This window comes from Kwoniella botswanensis, chromosome 1, assembly GCF_036426115.1.
Source record: "Kwoniella botswanensis chromosome 1, complete sequence".
Classification (NCBI taxonomy): Eukaryota; Fungi; Basidiomycota; class Tremellomycetes; order Tremellales; family Cryptococcaceae; genus Kwoniella; species Kwoniella botswanensis.
Window position 1 is genome coordinate 10,602,847 of NC_088599.1, and position 20,571 is coordinate 10,623,417.

At 43.5% G+C, this 20,571-nt stretch overlaps 7 protein-coding genes across 7 annotated transcripts; 2 read left to right on the forward strand and 5 right to left on the reverse strand.

Annotated features, from left to right (window-relative positions):
• Positions 1-371: 371 nt before the first annotated feature.
• Positions 372-1,132, reverse strand: L199_003998 (uncharacterized protein; the record flags this gene model as incomplete). The annotated part of the gene is made up of 4 exons (XM_064889726.1): positions 372-467; positions 538-640; positions 741-889; positions 1,103-1,132. The coding sequence occupies 4 exons, from the start codon at positions 1,130-1,132 to the stop codon at positions 372-374; spliced, it is 378 nt and encodes a 125-aa protein (XP_064745798.1).
• A 958-nt stretch (positions 1,133-2,090) lies between these two features.
• On the reverse strand, positions 2,091-2,789 carry L199_003999 (uncharacterized protein; the record flags this gene model as incomplete). The annotated part of the gene is made up of 4 exons (XM_064889727.1): positions 2,091-2,186; positions 2,283-2,379; positions 2,494-2,639; positions 2,760-2,789. The coding sequence occupies 4 exons, from the start codon at positions 2,787-2,789 to the stop codon at positions 2,091-2,093; spliced, it is 369 nt and encodes a 122-aa protein (XP_064745799.1).
• Positions 2,790-3,839: 1,050 nt separating this feature from the next.
• L199_004000 (uncharacterized protein) lies at positions 3,840-4,479 on the reverse strand (the record flags this gene model as incomplete). The annotated part of the gene is made up of 4 exons (XM_064889728.1): positions 3,840-3,941; positions 4,025-4,118; positions 4,212-4,366; positions 4,447-4,479. The coding sequence occupies 4 exons, from the start codon at positions 4,477-4,479 to the stop codon at positions 3,840-3,842; spliced, it is 384 nt and encodes a 127-aa protein (XP_064745800.1).
• A 1,276-nt stretch (positions 4,480-5,755) lies between these two features.
• Positions 5,756-6,738, reverse strand: L199_004001 (uncharacterized protein; the record flags this gene model as incomplete). Its single annotated transcript, XM_064889729.1, has 4 exons — positions 5,756-6,046; positions 6,182-6,269; positions 6,346-6,497; positions 6,661-6,738. 4 exons carry the CDS (start codon positions 6,736-6,738, stop codon positions 5,756-5,758), a joined length of 609 nt encoding a protein of 202 aa, XP_064745801.1.
• Positions 6,739-10,933: 4,195 nt separating this feature from the next.
• On the reverse strand, positions 10,934-15,226 carry L199_004002 (DNA-directed RNA polymerase II subunit RPB2; the record flags this gene model as incomplete). Its single annotated transcript, XM_064889730.1, has 7 exons — positions 10,934-10,961; positions 11,147-11,324; positions 11,413-13,561; positions 13,612-14,121; positions 14,178-14,465; positions 14,547-14,807; positions 14,879-15,226. 7 exons carry the CDS (start codon positions 15,224-15,226, stop codon positions 10,934-10,936), a joined length of 3,762 nt encoding a protein of 1,253 aa, XP_064745802.1.
• A 590-nt stretch (positions 15,227-15,816) lies between these two features.
• On the forward strand, positions 15,817-17,732 carry L199_004003 (uncharacterized protein; the record flags this gene model as incomplete). Its single annotated transcript, XM_064889731.1, has 8 exons — positions 15,817-16,191; positions 16,255-16,377; positions 16,434-16,539; positions 16,609-16,630; positions 16,700-16,849; positions 16,987-17,126; positions 17,237-17,367; positions 17,523-17,732. 8 exons carry the CDS (start codon positions 15,817-15,819, stop codon positions 17,730-17,732), a joined length of 1,257 nt encoding a protein of 418 aa, XP_064745803.1.
• Positions 17,733-19,679: 1,947 nt separating this feature from the next.
• L199_004004 (uncharacterized protein) lies at positions 19,680-20,351 on the forward strand (the record flags this gene model as incomplete). Its single annotated transcript, XM_064889732.1, has 1 exon — positions 19,680-20,351. One exon carries the CDS (start codon positions 19,680-19,682, stop codon positions 20,349-20,351), a length of 672 nt encoding a protein of 223 aa, XP_064745804.1.
• Between the last annotated feature and the right edge of the window lie 220 nt (positions 20,352-20,571).

Below are 20,571 nucleotides of genomic sequence, written 5' to 3' on the forward strand. Positions count from 1 at the left end.
CTTATGTTGCCATGTATCGTTGATGATGTTTTGTGTGGCATGTGTTGGTTTCACATTTCACATAACCAAAAGGCATGATTGACCAGGACAAGATACCGTATATGTCTGTCATAAGTTTTGACTGAAGTTCTATTCATCAGAACTTCAAGAGCTATAGTTAATGAAATTTTGATTGTAATTCCAATGTCAGTATGATACTGTACAGTATAGCAACTTGCATCATGTGACCAAGTGATTGTTCATCGTCATCATAGATTCATCTCTCATCGTTAACTCATAAGACTAAAGTACTCATACAATCATCACACTCTCCTACCAGAGTTGACTATGGACTATGGGAATTAATCCTACCGTCCTGAGTCAGGGAGGACCTAAGCCATTTGAGGTTCCTCCTCAACGTCGCATTGGAGGTTCTCTCTCTTGACATAGATTCGAGCGTTGTCTTGCATGTGGACTTGTTCGGGAGTCTGACGAAGTGAAGTCATGTCAGCTTCGTCTTGCTTTATGATTTTATAATCCAAGTTGAGGAAGACTTACTTGATCACCTCTGAGTCTGATGACTCCTTTACCGGAATCTGGACCACCAGAGGTCATACCGCCGTGTCCTGGTTCATCGTTTCGTCGTCGGTAGAGGAGGAATCTAAGTAGGAGAAGGAGAGTTCATATCAGCCATGATCTCGATCAATGATGAATGTAAGGAAGTGGAACAATGACAATCATGAGAATAAGAATAAACCTACTCGAACTCTTTAAGAGGAGTCTCGGGTTCTCTGTCTTTTTGCCATTTTTGGAAGAGGGTTTCGAGCTTCTCGTTCATTTGGATGGTAGACTTGAAAGGTCTGTTGTCGCAGACAGGTCGACCGTTCTCGACTCGTTTGATTTCGTAGAGCTGAGATGAGTGAGGGATGGTCAGCATACTGTATGTATGTGCAGTAGACAGGAGTGAAGAGAACGAAGGTTGTATTTTGTATCTTCTGTCATAAATGATAGAAGAGTATATATAGTCTCACACATCCTAAGATATTTGTGAAGGTGAAGTGATTTTCGATATGGGTTGAAGTGTGGGATGAGGAATGTTGAGTAAGAGATACGTTATACTCACAGTGACGCTGATTTCTCGGTTGGAAGACATCTTGTAAAGTTTGTTGAGTTGGGTTTTGATTTTGATTTGAGAAGTTTTAAGTGTTTTAGATTTCTTATTTTTGTTGGTGAAGAAAGGAAAGAGAAAGAAGAAAAAGTGATCTCGAAGGTTGGGATGAGGGGGTTTATATACCTTTCAGATACCTCGGTCTCGGACAACCATAGACTCGAAGAGGACCAAGACGGTGACCAAATCTCTCGAGGTACTCTCGTCTTTGATACCCTAAACGTCATATCCATCATGATAAAAAATGCTGATCATTCTCTTTAGACCCCTTTATACCGAGTTGTCAGCTGATTTTGAACGTTTTACTTCTTCAAAGGAGGGTCAGTGACATTAGAATAATGGTAAGGAAGGGGAAAGACGAGAGGAAGTCAGAAAAGATCAGGAGAAATGATAAAGGAGGGTTAGCTCGTTTATCTATCCTCTCAAACTCTGATTCATGATTCTACATGGTATTCTGAGAAACCCCAGTTTCACTGTTGGTAGTCGGTGCCTGCTGATCATTCCATGTCCTGGTATCAATTTCTGCCTTTGAGCCCTGAAACATTAACATTCGTCCAAGGATATTTGAAATCTGTGTGGAATACTCAGCGCACAGACCTCTCAGAAGTGATTTTGACTTATTCGATGACGTATCGGCTATCAGTTGACTGGATTCGGTGTTCCGACATACAGATATCATCGGTTTCCGAAACAAGACTAACAGTATTGTATCGGGTGATGCGTATTCAGCGAAGAGGAGAATGGTTAGTTTGTGATTACACCGTACATATGTCAAATATATATGTTCAACGTCCTTGATGTATGTATTTACACGAATACACTGGAACGAATAGGCTAAAGTGTTAGTGGAACTAGAAATCCCTCTTATACCACTTCAATGGTATTACTATCTACTTAGGATTGTCACTCACAAATCCGATATCTGGATGTCATACATACCGTATCATCGGCCTTTCGGTGCCTTGAAATAGTCTATCTTATCTGTTTTACGTTTATAATAAATCCTCACTCCACTTTTCCAACGTAACGATTCGGGTGTCTGGAATTATCCGAACGACAATCAGATCACCTTTCAAGCACAGCAAAAAGGAAGGCCAAGGAAGAGTGAAAGATGCTGAATGATGGATGTATTCACCTGATGAGAATGCAATGTAGCTGGCACACGTACGCCACCTGATCCCTCTTCTTTATCTGTTGACGGTATAGGTTCTCCAAAAGGAAATTCTACCCATCTATGAATACAGTATCCTACAATTCAGCTTTGCCCATCCTGTCACTTTTTCGACCTGTCTCTATTTTTCGCCTTCTCGGGTTCATTTTTGTTTAACAATGTAAGGCTGACTTACTCTAGATCTTCGAGGGGTGCCTTAATCCCCACCTGTCCATGTGTTCTCTCGAACACATCACCTAGCTTCTCCTGTACACCTACGCTTATCGATCTGGACGGACCAATTATCATTCCTCCATCTTCATCAGGCCTAAGTTCGAGTACCTAAGGTATACATATTTACCGATATATCAGCACAATGGGAAGTATCTTCATCTGAACCCTAAACTTCTCATATCTGTTGAGCAGAAGTCGGTAGCGCAGGAGAATAAATGTTGGACTTACCGTAATTTCCATATGATCCGATTCCGACATGGCCATATACTTCAAGGGGCTCTTGATTCTGTTTCTCAGTCTGAAGACAGTAGGGAGAGTGATAATTTATGAGTCGCTTAGAATGACTTTGACATGATATGAACATATACAAAAGTATTGATTCTCATGCAGAAATGAGGGATGTCATGACGAAGCATTCCGTTCATACAGAGACTAGCAGAAGTGCCACTCCTCCATCACGTCAGCTCAGAAATAAGGTTCACCAATCAAATAAATATCCGAGAGACCTCTTACAAAAATCACCAATCACATGCCCTTAGGCCCTTCAGAGTTCTGAGGAATGTTTACGTGTATGCTATACGTGCTGTACGAGGAATGTGGTTACGCACGGATGATGACTAATCAATTGAGGCGATCTTTTCCAATAAGGGAAATGTGAACGAGAAGGAACAAAGACAAAAATGGACGAAGGAAAAGTCATCATGCTGATGTCAAAGAAGTGAGATCGTAGTATAGTCGGCATAAGGTGGAAGTATTTCTCGTGATGATTTGTGATTGGTGGAAATAGCAAAGTCCCGTATTGGCAATCTCACAGACTTGTAGATGTGGCTCTCGTATGTATGTATACTGAGAGATGTAAAGGGGTGAGATCTCACGCAAGTCTGCTGATTTGGAGGACGATCTAGAGCGTTCCTTACCAAGATCGAGCATTTTCTTTCTTGGCCGGTCTGGTTGATATATTTTGTTGACATCGTCACGGGTTTCTTCTCCAAGTTGTTCAGTCACTCGTCTGTTGAAGCACGCATGAAGCAGTGGTACGCTAGATAACGACTCAGACGACCCGCGAGATGTAGGAAGAAAGACAGAGTCCAGTGATGAGAGGTAAGCACTGTCAATCCTTGCTCCTATATATTTGGTCTCTTGATCAGCTGATGGACGTCCAGAGCATTACTTCGACGATATATCTGCATAACTCGCTATATACAACTACGCAATCTTCATACTCCAGTCTACCAGATTACCCAGATAAGTTCATCGCCCACGGAGCTTCAACAAACCTAGTCGAGGTAGACCGATGGAAACGTCGACCTAGGCATCAGTTTTGGAATACTCCTCGTGGTGCTGGTGATGGTGGTGGTTGTTCTTAACCCAGAGGGGAATGGTGTTGGAGAGCCCAAGGGATTTGGGGGACTAGGGGAGGAGAAAGTATCAGCTAGAGCGCGAATTAACATCAAGAGGAGAAGTGTGATGAAGGGATATTAGACATCACTTACGTCCTCAGGCTTGACGATGACTGGGTTATTGACCGGACCAGGACCGAAGCCATCGGGAATAGGGTGGGGGCTACCAAGAGGATAGAAGATGAACCTGTCCATTCAAGCAGAGTCAGCGTCAGCTTAGCACCACATTAGGGAAAGATGCAAGAAAGAAACTGAAGCTCGAAAGGATAGTCGAACTCACTCGTAACATTCGAGAGGTTCCTTTTTGTCATTCTCATCATGCCATCTCTTGAAGATGACACCGAACTCTTGATCCCACGCCATGACGGTAGAATAGGTGGAAGGCTTGTTATGATCCCCTCCAAGGATATGGAGCTCTTTGTGATGCTCGTGGATCTAAAGCATCAATCAAGTCAAGTCAGCGGGTGGCAAACAATCGACGAAGATGTTACATTGAATGCACGGTGAGAGCTCACTTCAATTTGGACTTCGAGATGAATTTCACCCATTATGATCTATTCTAAGTGATATATGATCCTATTAAGTATGTTGGAGGGATGTGTGACAGGTTGAATAAGACGGATGAAGAAAGAAAGATAAAAAGGATGAAACGAAAAGAAGGAGAATGGTACGTTCCTTTATATGCATGATAGACTGAAATGGTCATGGTATCAACATGTGATTATAGTGATCGACTCGACACGTACACGTCATCTAGACTAATTCCATCAATGTTCTGCATGATCTAACCGGGCAGATAACTGTGTGACCATGTACTGTGTACCGCAAAGTAATCAGAATTACCACCATCAATATCCTCAGACGCACGGTCATCTTTCCAAAGGACGTGTAAAGCGTGTATGGCATCATGGACCGACCGACTGACCGAAGGCAGTCTCTCCTTCAGCACAGCAACAGCAAAAGGCAAGGACGAGAAAGAAGAGTACGACGACTGTTTCAATAAGGATGATTCTATTCCTATCGTGAAGTGTAAAACTACCCTTTACACTGTATCTTCCGATGTCTCTTACCTGGATCCTGCATATGAGGCCGAAATACGTGAATTCTTGAATAATTGGAACTCAAGATCAATTTCTTTCCGCCACTCTCGTGTTGGTTCTGCATACCACAGGATTGGATCCTCAGAACGACACGCGGGAGCGCTGACAGGCCAATAATAATCGGAGATAGAGCGAAAGGTATAGAGCTTGTGCTCCTGTTGACTCAGCTTCGCCTATAACCCACCACTGTTCTGCAATCAGAGACTAGGTGAATAATAGTCTATCTGACTGCTACATGCCAATCCATGTACTGCACACAGAGGCGCGGAAGCGATGGTACGCCTGGTGTCGAGTACACAATATCCCTTTAACGATCCTCCCTTTAGGCTTTGAATGATCGTCACGAGTTGAGATGGTTAGACGGGGAAAGAAGACATATAACATGTACAGAGAAAATAAATGCATACACATGTTACGATTTTGTTTCATTATGAAAATTAGTCCCACAGGTGAATAAACCAAATTACCCAAAGGAAATGAACAGAGAACATGTTCACTATGAATGTAATTTTACAGTATGTGATGTAATGGAAATTACCAATATATGTATCGTCAAAACCAAGATGAACCGTATTCTCCTTAAAAAAAAACACATCTATGCAATGATCCTTATCCCTTTTTCTTCACACCTTAATCCTCCTACTATACCAGACCCTCACTCGTAATGCTCTTTTTTCTCCCGGATTTCTGATCACGTCCGTTTTTTCCCTCTTTTGTGAGGGTATCATCCTGAATGCCCATCCGGTTCTCCATCTCTATGATCATCCCCATCCATCATCTTATACCTGTCCCGATGATCGTATTGATCCCTGTCCCTCTCTCTTCTGGAGCTAGAAACCGATGCGGTAGGCGACAGAGGTTTGAACACAGTTTCCGTCTGAGGGATATAAGGCAGTGGGGTGGAGCCTCTACGTGATCCGATAGGCGACTGCGGCTCTATTATAGGTCTAGGTAAGATGACCAAATTCCTGGCGAATATAGTGGTTCCGTTCTGGAGATTGACAGTATATGGAGTCTGCGAAAAAGACAAGTCTTGGCAGTCAGTATGAGAGACACGAATATATTCAAGACACATCAACCCCTTGCAAGGGAAGATAAACCATACTGCTAAGGTTCTCAGAACGGTGTTAGAGAGTAGGATGTCACTAACATGTTCTCCACTAAGTTGCTGAGGCTCGTTCTGTCCTTCTGGTGGTTTCTGGGATGGTGTAGGATGGTTATATGGATATCGGGCGTAGCTAGAGAATCAATACGCGACATTAGTCTGTTCTCAGTCAATGGCTAACTTGATCACTGAGACGACTTTGAACTCACAACCAAGAAGAAAACGGTACATCCTTCTTTCGTTCGTTCTCCCAGGCATCAAACAGCAACGAAAGAGGTAGATGAAGTTCTAACATATATGGGCCTTGAGGAGGTGATAGGGTGGCTTGACCATCTGCGTTAAAACTATTGATTTCTCGTATCTACAAAACACAGCAAAACAACGTGAGCAATATGATCCAGCAGATGAAAAGAGAGTGATGCAAGTCAATACAGTTCATACAATCGGTTCGTTGTATCTGTACAACGAAGCAGATGAATGACTCTCTGTATGTAAAGAGCCCTGTTAAGTCAATTTAGACTCACCCATACCAGTGTCTTCTCCTTTGATTCTACCCTCTCGTATTTACTCTTCCGCTTTTTCAGCGGTATATTATCGTCCATTTTTGAATTTCTGGAGGTGATACAATGTCGGATTGAAAGGTGTTAGTGTATTCCTGAACGTTCAGTATGTTGTTGAATATGATACGACACTGCCACTGGAATACGGTCGTGTCCGATATGATGTATAGATGAAAGCGGGCGATGCTGGGTGAGAAGCTAAAGAGCTTAAGTTATATTCCTAGTATTAATATCTTATAATGCGTCGAATTCTCAAATCCGTCTGTCAAAATCAGAATTCTTGTCATGAGTTCGTCCATAAGAGAGGAATGTTTCGATTGAATGGTGATTTGATTCATGTGACAAGTTGACCTATTCCCATGTACGGTGGATGGTTGAGATGGGGTTTGGTGCAGCCTGAGACCTTCTCATAAGTAGGTCAGGAAAAAAAAAACTGAGAGAAGGGGGGGATGAAGCTTGAAGGCCCCTTATGGTCGATAAAAGGCCTTTAAGCCCTTCTGTCGGAGTGCCTTGAGGTAGATGAGGATGTCGAGGCGTGCGGTTTGGCTGATGTCGAGACGAAGAGGGACGTGATCAGCACGTCAAGTGCTGTCAAAGTGATCGAAGGAAAGCAGGGAGAGAGAATAGATGAAAGTCGTAGAAAGTACAAAATCAGTCTTCTCCGTTAAAAAAAAGAGGTCTAAGCGTTTGTGTATCACAAGAATAAGTTCATCATCACCACTTTTTGCAAGTGTCACCAATACTCACCATACAGTATATGTAGTACCAGTACCGTACCAGTATCGCCACATTCCTTGAGATCCAATGTACAATTACGTTACCGTTACTTCTTAATGGTCGTTCTTACCCTGGATGCCATAAGAAGAATTAGAGCTTATATGACTAAAATTGATTACGAGTGGAAAAGTGAAAATGAATAGCAAGAAAATCTATAATCCAACAGATCGAATAACAAAAATGGATAATGAAAGATGGATGGGTTGCAGATCGAATCAGAGGAGTGAGAAAGTAGCAATGGTCGGAAAGGTACGTATGATTCGATCTGCGTAACATCAGAAACACGGGTATAGTCCGCAGCATCCACCAAAGAAAACACCAAACTTAGATTAAGTTGGTGAGATGTTGGTCTGGTACCTACTTGGTGTTTTCTGGAATCCTCTGTCCCTGTTGGAAGTATCGATACGTACGTACTATTTCTTGTGATGAATGGGAATGACAATGATCGTCGAGTCGGTAGAAGACACGATGGCGCAGGACAGCGCAGGTCAGGTCGTATGCCTGTCTGCTGCTTGAGCTTGACCATTAGGTTTAGACTTCTCATTCACTTAAGCGATGAAGCCCATGTGATAAGCCGATGGTTGCTGGTCTATAGGACGCATCAAATCTATTGATAGCATCGCGGTAGGACACCATACGGGATTCTGGTTTTTTAACCTTTATCGAGATCGATGCCGAGATGGAACATACAGGTCTCGGAAATAGGAGTAACCCTTTGAAGATTAGATACTACTTGATGACTCATCAAGAACTTTTCGGCATCTAGGTATCAGATGATGAAGATGATGAAGAGGGGGAGGATCTTACGAAGTTTTCGCTTGATCATGTGCTGTTCTGGACAAGAGCAGCAATATATAAATAGGTTGGACCTGCAGTATGAGGATTTGAAGAAGGAACGTTGGATCACAGTGCACAAGGTAAGCATAGGACAAGACCTGTATCCACGACATCTCACAAGAGAAGTAAACAGCTAGCAGTGGGAGGCTTGCTCTTCTGATGATAGCAATGCTGTAGCTTGAGGAAGCAGATGACTTATGAATGCATGACTCATGTGTAAGGACAGTGCTCCTATGACGCCATCATGAGACAAAGTTGTCCATCAATTTTCTGATAACGGGTCAAGGTCATTAATGATGCAAATGGAGAAAAGGCTCCTTGTCTATCACGACGTTATGTACCTACAACAATACACCATAGCTCTGTTGCTCCATTCGCATGAGGGAGGAAGTGACACGGCAGTCAACGAGAAGAACAACAAGATTTGGCTGTCGACTGATCTACCTATCTGGCTGTCGACTGATCTACCTATCCTGTCGACTGATCTACCCTGAAAGAAGAAGAGAAGAGAAAGAGTCCGCAAGACGATGAATACCTGAAAGTTCTAACCAGCGGATTGAGAGGTGAAGTAGAGGATAAATCTGTTAATGAAATATGGTACGATATCGAGTCGCCTGAAAACGAAATCTCAACGCGAAAAGCATGTCTTAGATGGGGGGATGCATTCTTCACCGAATCGAAGAAAAGTCAAGAAGGGTTCTATATACAGCAAGAACTTATAAAGAAGGAGATCTACACAAGCCGAAGTAGAAAATAAATCTCTTTGGTTACGCCGAGGAGAAGGAGTGGATAAGTGTCTCAGACCAAACAAAACCGAACGTACTTTCGAATCAACCGAGACATTCTGGAAGGTGATACAGTGGCAAAGAGATTGTCTGCATGTGATAGCATAGTACTTGCACACAAGATATGATTTCGTGATGTGTGGAGACAAATGCAGATAGGAGAGATGATGAGAAAAAGGAGCATATTGAGGAATTGATTCGAAGACGTGACTTACCATCTGTGTCCAGCTCAAATCCTAACTTTAATTATCTCCTCGAAGTGAACATCTACGAACTTCGACCGGTTATCCGTTATATTATCCACCAGTCCATCTATATGGTTGTGTTATCGGTACCGCAATCAATCTGAATGTGCAGGGAGCCTCGCGAGGGGGTTGAGTGAAGGTATTGAATGGGACGGACCATGATGTCGAGGCAGGTGAATGAAGGGAGGTACTGATTTGCGTGGTGGTTCTATGGGACTGGATGCGTCGGTCATAGATTGTTGGAATCATGCGATTAGATAGGATGTGCGAAGAGGTCATCTGCCGAGGGACGACTGCAAATCGGTTTTGGTTGCAGTATAGTCGAGAGTCGCGAGTTGAATGGCATTGCGAAAGGAATTTGGGAATTTGGGAGTGAAGGTGGGAAAGAAGGCTGATGCCTCTTTATTTGCATGTGACAATGATGGTGAAAACAAGGTATGGACAGGTAAAGAAGAAGAGAACGAGGTGAAGAACGAAAACGAAAACAGATTACCAAATCGAGATCCGAGATCTGTCCTATAAAACTAACTGAACTTGTCCCCCACTTTCCACAGCACTGTCTGCCTTACTCTATGATACCTTTTATGTATATGCGTCGTTTGGTTTTATTGGTCCTAATTGTCGGAAAATACTGCACTGGTAAAATAGGTGAAAATGTAGGTGGGTACGTACTACATGTGTCTGTACATGGACAGTCAAATCATATGATCAGGTCAAGGATGAAAAAGGAGTATGTATCACTTCAAAATGGTGGGCAAGAGCACGAGCCTTGTGTATGATGATATCATCTGAAGGATCCTACTCAGCTACTCCAAGGTTCAGAGGAAGAGATATGACTACAAGTCCTACATAAGCCCAAAAAAACTTCTCCAGCATTCAGCCTACGACTCCCCAATAGCACGATTAATTGATCTGACGGAGAGGATATGTCCGAAAATATGTAGATCATCACATCGCATCGTATCTTATGTCCCCCTTATCCTCCTCTCCTTTCATCACTTTCTCTATGTTCGTTTTCGCACATATCAATACATAGTCAGTATAGCGTCTAGTCCGGAACCCTCCCGTGAAACTTGGCTTCCCTGTCTGGCACTGCCACCCCTCCCCACTCCATCTCACATTCCTCAAGTCGAGTCAGGAACGTCCATCCAATTAATTGAACAAGCATAAAATGAGAACAAAGCAAAATATTGCACTCGACTATATTTCGTCATCACCTCAGGGTATTGGCGTACTACCATGACGAATAATAACAATTCTTTCATGTAGTAGCCAGCTTCTTAGGAAGGTCAGGAATAAAGTTCATACATTCAATTGGGAATTTGCCCTACATGTCATGCAAGTAGTGCCTTATACATTCCTCGGAAATGAGTGGTGAGAAGTCCGCCATCGACCTGTGATACCCTTGCTCTGCCATTCGATCAGTTATTCGGTTCGGACATAACTCTCAGTCCTTTTGTTCCCTCGAGCAAGGAAGAGTATTATTGCTTTTACATTTTATATATGCATGATACCCAAGGACATGACAGCACGCTCACGTCCTTCTCTCTTCTCTTCCTTCGATGACATAACACGGTACATCACATTACGGGCTTAATCACTCTCACCGTACATTCGGCACCTAATCAGGTCCGATACAATCACATGTCAGCTGGGTCCATCTTTTAATTGTACCCCCGGACCTCTGTTCCTTGATTTTGTAGAACAAAGAAAGAGAGGGGCCAAGAGTAACAAGACAAAAAGACAATAAGAGACAAAAGACGGTGAAAATGAAGCAATCTGTTTAACCAGGGGAAGATGACTCACGCTATATTCATAGCTTGAAGCTCCTGGAACAACAATTTCGCCGCGTAAGGTATGTAGACCTGTGAGATTTGCGTGGAATTCCTACAAACGGAACAGTGGAATTCTTGTTTCTTCAAGTTGGCTACTGCCATTAGACCACAGATATCACAGACGTGTATACGGAAGGCATCAGATGAGTCTACACGTATCCATTTAAATTGTCAGCTTGAAAATCCCTTCTCCTCAAGCTGGGTCAGGGAGACTGAACCTTGACTGTGTATACTCACCATACATCCTCTCCTTCAAGAACCCAGCAATACCATGTGAGATCATACAATCCCTTTCCATCTCACCGAATCTCAATCCACCATCTCTACTTCTACCTTCTACAGGTTGTCTCGTGAGGATCTGAAGGGGTCCACGAGCTCTAGCATGAATCTTATCATCGACCATATGTTTCAATCGTTGATAATATGTCGGACCGAAATAAACTTGAGCCTGTAATTTTTTACCCGTATGTCCATGGTACAACACTTCAAATCCTCTGGAATGATATCCCTTCGATCGTAAGACTTTCGATACCGCTTCGACGGTCAATTCAGTGAAGGGTGTAGCATCACCTTCGGATCCAGTCAAAGTTGATACTTTTGATAATAACGCTTCGACCAAATGTCCAATTGTCATTCGGGATGGAATGGCATGAGGGTTGATAATGATATCTGGAACTAAACCTTCCGCACTGAATGGCATATCCTCTTGTCGATATGTGATACCAATGGTACCCTTTTGCCCATGTCGAGAAGCGAACTTGTCACCGATTTGGGGTACTCGTGTTGATCTGACTCTAATCTTTACGAATTTATGCCCTTCTCCGTTCGTAGTAAGCATGACCTGATCGACAACACCTTGTTCTGTACTCTTGAGTGGTGTCGAGATATCCCTCTTTTGATGCATTTGCGTCCTCTGACCGAGCTCTTCACTTTCTTCAGGTAATGGCGCAGTCTTACCAATCAAGATATCATCTCCGTTGATATTGGTTGCTGGACTGACCAAGCCATCCACATCTAATTTAGCATATCTATCACTTGATCCATGTTTCATTCTCAAGGTCTCATTCCTATCCGGCTTTTCGATAGTTTCAGCTTTGATCATACCTTTCATCTTCTCAGTATCAGTGTACGATCGATAATATAGCGAACGGAAAAGACCTCTGTCGATTGATGATTGATTCATGATGACGGAATCTTCCTGGTTGTAACCAGAGTAACACATAATAGCGACAATGGCATTTTGACCAGCGGGAAGTTCAGAGAATTTTAGGTATTCCATAGATCGAGTAGTAGCGAGTGGTTTCTGAGGGTAGTAGAGGATATTGGCCATAGTGTCCATACGAAGTTGGTAGTTGGTAAGGAAAACTCCCATAGCTTGTTTACCCATCGCAGATTGATAGGTGTTACGAGGAGATTGATTGTGGTCGGGGAAAGGTACGATACTAGCACAAACACCCAAAATCATACTAGGGTGAATCTCCATATGGGTATACTGTTTACTAAACACGGTACTCTTGATTCTAGCAGTCGGATCGAAAGATTCGAAATCATGTGCTGCTCTATCTTTCACCAGTTCCTCTTTACTGTTCTTCCTCCTTGCGTTTTCTAGATCTTCCGAAGTCATTGCAATGAGGATGGTCTCCTCTTCAGCGGCATCTACATATTCGATGATACCTTCTGATAACAACTGATCCCAAGCCCCTGCCAATGCACCTTGTTCTCCAGCTTCTTCCAATCGATCGATATGTTCCCTCTTGAGTCGAAGTGATTGTGTGGGGTGATCGACGATGAATAACGGTCGACACACTCTACCAGCATCTGTATACAATCTCAACTCCCTTTCTCTGATATCTCTGACTATCGACACTTCATGCTTGAGTTGACCACCCCGTCGCATCTGTAACAAGTTGGAATGTAATGTTGGAGCATCTCGGTGAATACCCATCCAAACACCGTTGACGAAGATCTTCGTCGCCTGAGGTGCATGCTGATACTCGTTCAACTCTTCTAGACCCCATTCTTCCAAAAACTCCATCACTGGAGCGGAGTAAGAACCGACTGAAATGTACGACATAAGGGCGAGATTCTTGACCAGACCACATGCAGCTCCTTCGGGAGTCTCAGCGGGACAAACCATTCCCCAATGGGTGTTATGCAATTGACGAGGCTTGGCTGCTTTAGAATCACGACCGATAGGAGTGTTGGTACGTCGCAAGTGAGAAAGTGTGGAGGCGAAAGTATATCGATTGAGCACTTGGGATACACCCGCTCGAGTATTCCCTCGTTTACCCCAATTACCAGTGGCGAGGGCGTACTTAAGACCATCTGTGATACTGTTCGGGCGAATAGCAGTGTTCAGCTGGAAAGGTTTGTTGGTCTCAACACACTAGAAACAGAGTCAGCTTAAATCATGCTTTCGGTGACGAGTCGACTCACCTTCTTCAAATACCTTAACATATCTTCCCTGAGCTTGGAGAACATATGACCGAACATCTCGGCCATCAGTGGTCCAGCCAAATCCAATCGTTTATTACCGAAATGATCTCGATCATCTAGCTCCTTTCTACCCATCGCGGCTGAAATCAACCTATGTACCATATAACCGAGGAAGTATGCTTTCTTCGACTCGAAACCTTCTGCAGTCGAGACGTGAGGTAGGAACTCCTTGTGAAGAATATCGAACGCTGCTCGTTGACGCTGAGCCCTAGGTGCTTTCTCATGTTGACCTCTTCTACCTATGAAATCTAAAGCGGTCTCTCTGTCCTGAACTGCGAAAGATTCTTCTATGGATGGTTGGAGGTATTCTAACAAAGCTTCGTCGTTGGGACCAAAACAGATATGATTGAGGACGTCTCTGTCGGGCACGATACCAAGGGCTCGGAAGACAATAACGAGTGGGATGTCGACTTTGGTGTAGGGGAGAGAAACACGAATGACACCACCGGACTGATGATGGCTATTAGCGCAACATACAATTTAACCTGAGAGGGCCTTCAACTCACCTGGCCTTGTACTTTCTGATACAATCTGACTTCCGTATGAGCAGCTACCTTTCCACCTTTCTCCTTTTGACTGTTAATTTCTGCGAAATAGGTCCATCTTGAAGGAGCAGCTTTTAAGAAGACGAAGACATGGTTTGTGGCCATCCTCTCTTGAGCGATTAATACCTTCTCTGAACCAGAAATGATGAAGTACCCTCCCTGATCGTAATGACATTCTCCGATATCGTGACACTGGTCATCCGGAAGGTTGTGAAGAAGACAGAAATTGGATCTGACCATGACAGGGACCTGTTGAGTATCATAAATACTTAGCTTTCTTCGATCCCATTCAATAAAAGCGATTTTGACAAATGAGTTAGGTACACTTACCTTTCCTATAGAAGCCTTATCCTCCTCCACTCCTTCAGGTAAACCATCAGATCCAACAGCAGGTCTCCAATCAGCTTCGATCGGATCATCTACACCAGAAGCTTGAAGTACTCTCTTCTTGATATCGACGTATAACGGCGCTGAGTAAGTCAAATTTCTAAGACGCGCTTCTTGAGGGAAAAGCATATTGGTTCTACCGTCCATCTCCGTATGATTGACTCTAGCAAGGTAAATCTGTCCGAATGAAATCTCATAACGTTTCTATTGATTCATCCAATCCAGCTCTATCAGCCATGTCTAGAGCACTTGAAGGGGATTAGGGGAATACGTACAGTTTCATCACCTGATACACCTGTATACTGAGAAAACTGATCCATCGTCATCTTTGAATTATCATCTACAATCTCCTGCATTGTATTTTCGATAAATTCATTGAAAGATTCCAACTGTTGTCTCACTAAGCCTTTCTCATCGAAGAAAGCATTGATCACCGTCCAATAATCTTCTTGACTAATTGGTTCTTCTTCCTCCTCTTCCTCCTCTATACCGTCCATACCGAACTTCACATCGTCCTTGTAATCTTGCGTTAAGGGTTGTGATCCGGATGCCTGAGTGTAATCGTAATTCGGATCATAAGAGAACCCATCATCCATCATATTTGGTTCTTGCGATTGTGACATGGTGGAATAATCTGCTTTCGAACGAAAGACATGTTGTAGCACAGATCTTCGTTATGATGACAAAACGAAGAAGAAAGATATTCACCTGCATCCATTCACTATTTCCTATTTCTATTGATATACTAATTGTACAATCCGAGATAGCCTTAACAGAGCCAGAACCAGAACCGAGAGAGCGAAAGAGCAGAAGAATGAAGAAAGAGGAAGTGGTATGTTTTCGTTTTCACGCGACGAGCTAGAGACGAAAGAAGCAGTTCCTGTACGAACGGATAGATCGTGAGCTTTGGGATACTGGCGGTCCTACTCTGATTTTGTCTGGCGTGTCTTTTAGATATAGATGCGGATGAGTGAGATGTAGCAGATGTAGATGGTGGTTTGAGTGAGATGAGGTGAGCAAGTGAGTGAGTCTCGCCGCCAGCTATAGTGATTGGCCGGTAATTCCGTATCTCCGATGCTGTGGCGGTGAAGAACAGTCAATGAGCCTCCACTTACCGCCAAAAATTATTTTGATTTTTAAGGATTCCACTTCAGTTAGCTGTCATTTCGTATCATACTACATATACATAGCAGTCCATTAAACACGTATCGACATGGTCACACTGAGTAAGAAAGACGCCAGGAAGGCTAAAGTGGGTAAAGGAAAAGCCAAAGAGGAAGTATCGAAGCCTAAACCATCTAAGAAAATAGTCGAAGAGGAATTAGAAGACGAGGACGATGATAGTAGTGAGGATGAAGATGATTATGGAGTCAGTGAAGAGGGGATCAAGAGGTTGATGGAATTGGTAGACCCAGAAGATCTAGATGAGTTCGAAAAAGCTTTACTGGGTGGGGATGACGAGGACGAAGAGGGTGAAGAAGAGGACGGAGAGGATGAGGGCGAGGATGAGGAGCTGGTCTCCGGGGAAGAAGCATTGTCAGATGAGGATAGCGATGAAGAGGATGACGAAGAAGAGGACGAGGAGGATGTGAGTATAACGATCATATAAACTTCAAAGAACACCATTGATCCTTTCTCCTATTCTTCTCAGCTCGACAACACCATAGTCAATGAGAAGCCGGACGAGGATGCCATCTCGCTCGACGGATTGCAATCGGATGTATCAGTGGATGAAGATGCCGTACCCATGCGAAAGGTCACAATCAACAATAAGGTGAGCTAATTAATTAATTATGCCTTGGATATCAAAGGAGCTAACTTGTTGTATAGCCTGCTATGAGGACGATAACCGAAGCCATCAAAGTTACCAGTATGCCTTGGCCGGAGCATCTCGTATTGAACAGCAAGGAGATCGTTGAAGTTGATCCAAGTGATGGTAAGTTTCATTCTTGTTGTCGTCATTTGGCAGATTTCTAGCAGGCTGATGAACACGGTGTTCTTGTAGACTTGCAAAGAGAAATGGCTTTGTGAGTTTAGCTATCATGTTTTCGATGGAACCAAGCAGCCTTCAAGCTGACACGTCTTCCCTATGACAGCTATAAGATCGCCTTGGAATGTGTACCTCAAGCTAAGAAGCTCGCTGCCAAACATGATATACCATTTACTCGGCCGACCGATTATTATGCTGAGATGGTTAAGTCTGATGAACACATGGAGAGAGTAAGGACCAAACTTGTGGAGGAAGCGTGAGTATTCGATCTTTCATAATCAAACTCATCTAGACCGTGATCCATGTACATGTTGCTCATTCCTTCATCGAATATCGAATGATACGAATGATATTCTTGAACCAATACTAATCATTATGTTTTTACGTATATAGCCAAGGAATCAAGAAATCCGAAGCTGCCAAGAAACAACGAGATCTCAAGAAATTCGGTAAACAGATCCAACATGAGAAACTCAAACAGAGAGAGATGGATAAGAAGTCGTTCCAGGATAGAGTGCAAGGTCTGAAGAGGAGTGAGTGTTGTTCTTGCTCCACAATCATAGTAACAACTCCACATGATGCTGTAGAGGACTGAGAGAAAGGGTGTTTGACTGATGATTTAACGTTTGTTTCTCCCCTTTAGAACGAAAGGAGGGTATGGAACTTGGGGAAGATGGAGATGATGACCAATTCGGTATTTCGGTGGAAGATGCCATCGAAGGTAAACCAGAACGAGGTAGTGGTGGTGGTAGAGGCAGAGGTGGAAAGGCGAAGGTGAGCTAAAATCTAATATCACGTCTTCACCCTATAATCTGCACACCACTTCAAAGATATTGCATTTTTCTTTAATCTCATCGCGTCATGATACTCCGTTACTCACGCCACGTGTCGGATCTATGTGTCATTTGTTGACCTTCATACCTCTGTAGATGCCCCGACATGTCCGAGATAACAAATACTCTTTTGGTGGTTCTTCAAGAAGGGACAAGCAAAATACTCGAGATAGTACGAATGATTTCTCATTCGGAGGTGGTAAACCAGGACGAGGTGGGAAAGGTGGTAGGGGTGGAAGGGGTGGTGGCGGAAGGGGCGGAGGAGGTAGACCAGGTAAATCTAGGAGAATGGCTGGAAGGGTGTAAAGCGCTCTTGACAAATGCATCTGGTGGTCTTCTTCAGATTGATGCAGATTCCCTTGCTTGGTACATATGTATGCGTATTCATCTTGTCATGCAAAAACTACCTCTAGTGGAGCTGAATGGAACACCGCGAAGAAGGTCGGATAGTCCATAGACAAGAGAAAGATCAGTCGCGTATTGGCTGGCTGAGTTCAATCAGACGACGTCGATCCCGATGACATTCAAGCTCCAGTGCATAGTGAATGAACAAAAGATCGCGGCAAGGCCGAGCTCACGGGTGAGATCTTGTCTTGTCTTCCTTCATCAAAACCAGATACTTGATCCGAAGAGATTCATAGGCAAGATCCGACGGAAGACTCGAAGTCCGTTCGAATATCCGAGCCCTCGTATATCCCAACAAACGGGTTGACGTTACTGACCTCCTCGGCTAAAACAATCTCAGAAGCCCCGTGAAACATGAGTCATTCCGACAGGAGGGGTAAGGTCAATTTCCCTTTCAGAAAAATACCAAGGAGAAGTGGATAAAGGCATTCCCGAATTTATCGGTATTACCGGCTTGGAAGACATGAAACGATTCGCTGTTTTATAAGAGCGATTGGAAGGCGCTAAAGAAGAGGTTTTGAGAATGGGGCTGGATATGAAAGGAGGTAATGGTCAGGTGTATTGAGCGCAATTCGTGATGCAGACATGAACAAGGAGCCCAGTGAATACAAGATAATCTCGCTACGTGCCTCACCGTGGGGGGCGGAGAAGATGTGCATTCAAAGTCGAATGAGGCTGGTCTGAAGTCCAATGAGATATTATCAAATCCATCATCAATCTCACAGAATCGCACTACAGCAACCAATGGTACTCCATGCCATGCCACCCTCGACGATCCTTTCACACTCAACCACCTTCCTATCGGACTTTCAATTACGCTCACGCTCACGCAATTATCCTATCCTTTTTTGTCATATCCCCCCACTTTCATCGTGTCTGACTCAGAAAAGATGAATCTCCGGTTGAATATTTCATGGTCCGTCAGTATATTATAGAACTTATACATATAAAAAGGACTGAGTTTACATGTACTGGTTCATTTCAATTGCTATCTTACTTTACCTCTTACCCCTTTCCTCTCTTGATTTCTTACACGATATTGTTATATTCATCTATCCACGAGCTTAATAATAATAGTCATCGATCAAAGAGCAGCCTCTAACAAGGCAATTCGCTTCGCCACACCTTGCTTGATTGCTCTAGTTGACCAATCATCCAAGAGACCAAGAGAGATCTCCCCCCCAATCGCTCGAGTGCCATTCCCAATTTATCAACTGGACAAGCGCCACTCACGTACGGATCCCCTAATTTCTCATACTAACACAACTAACCATACTCTTTTACCCTGAAATTCCCATTCCAATCCAATTTCGCGTGTTGATTCTGATTCCAAATATCAGTGAGATTACCCTGAATCAAACTGCAAGAGCAGCAGAGGACACACCCTCAAAAAGTTTCACCAAATTAATCTTGGACCAGACTACTCGAGTGTACGACCTGTACCGCCGGGAACAAGCTTGAGAGGTTTTTTTAAACATACTGCAGACGTGTCTCGAGTCGGTCTACTGCAGAAGATCGTTAACACCCATCGTTTTTCTCTCATTTCTACGTCAAAAGCACAGACTCACTCGTTCTACATCTTCCCTGAACACCACCATCACAGCAGGAAAAACAATCGGCCAGAACGGCGACTTCACGGATAGATCCAAGAGGAATACCTTTCAACGTTCTTGCATCTGACTATCACCAACATCATCAATATCATCGCGCACCCGCACTAGCATTGACCTCAGCATCAGCGTGCAACTCCACAGTCAACCACAACAGTCAAGTGAGCGCACCAGACAACCTGTATATTCGATCACCTATTGACTTGTCTTTCGGCAGAACCATACCACAACGATAACGATGCTTTGCGATCCAGCTTCACGTCCCCAATCACCATTCCTTCGAGCTACACCCACTCATTCTCCTCATATACATCATCAATCATTCTATCCTACCCCTTCTCCTGGTCAATCTTCTTCAAGGATATACCCATCTTATCCTACTCCACCAACAAGTGGAAGTGGTCAACCTACTCCTATCCCATCATTACCTTCTCACCAACATCAACAATCATTTTCCGTTCCTCCCACCCCTTCTCTCTCTCAAAGACCAACATTGTCCCACTCGCAATCCCAAAGACCCGTCCCCTCATCGTCGTCATCATTTGTCGGAAGACCATCCAAACCATCAAAGAAATCATCGGGCTCCACGAACCAAAAACAGAAGAATGTACAATTGTCGTTGGAGTTGAAAGTGGAAAAAGCAAAAGGATTTCATGCGTTCTTCGTACCGTTGTGTAAAAATTTACCACCACCTCCTCCCTCTTCACCTGTTAATGGTCATCCCCCACTACCGCAAACACAAACACAAACACAGACACAAATACAGACGGGCGATTACTTTGGGCAGTGGAATAAGGCAAAGAGCCATGATCAATGGGTAGAAGATATTTCCAATTCGTTTAATAAACAGAACCAACATCAACATCAAAATCAGAGTGGTGGGGATGGGATGGAAGTTGATGCTCATTAGATTGGATTGGGTTGGATGAAGCGGACTCGAATCGTTCATACGAAGCTATCAAGGAAAGCAAAGGTTGGAAGGAAGGATATGGGAATGATCTCGTTCAACTTGTTTTTCTTTTTTTGGTATTTTATTTGTTCAATCATTTGATCACTCATTCAGCTGTATCTCATCGTACGGTTCAGATTCTCAACAATTTTGGGTTTTATCCATTTCATAATTCTAATAA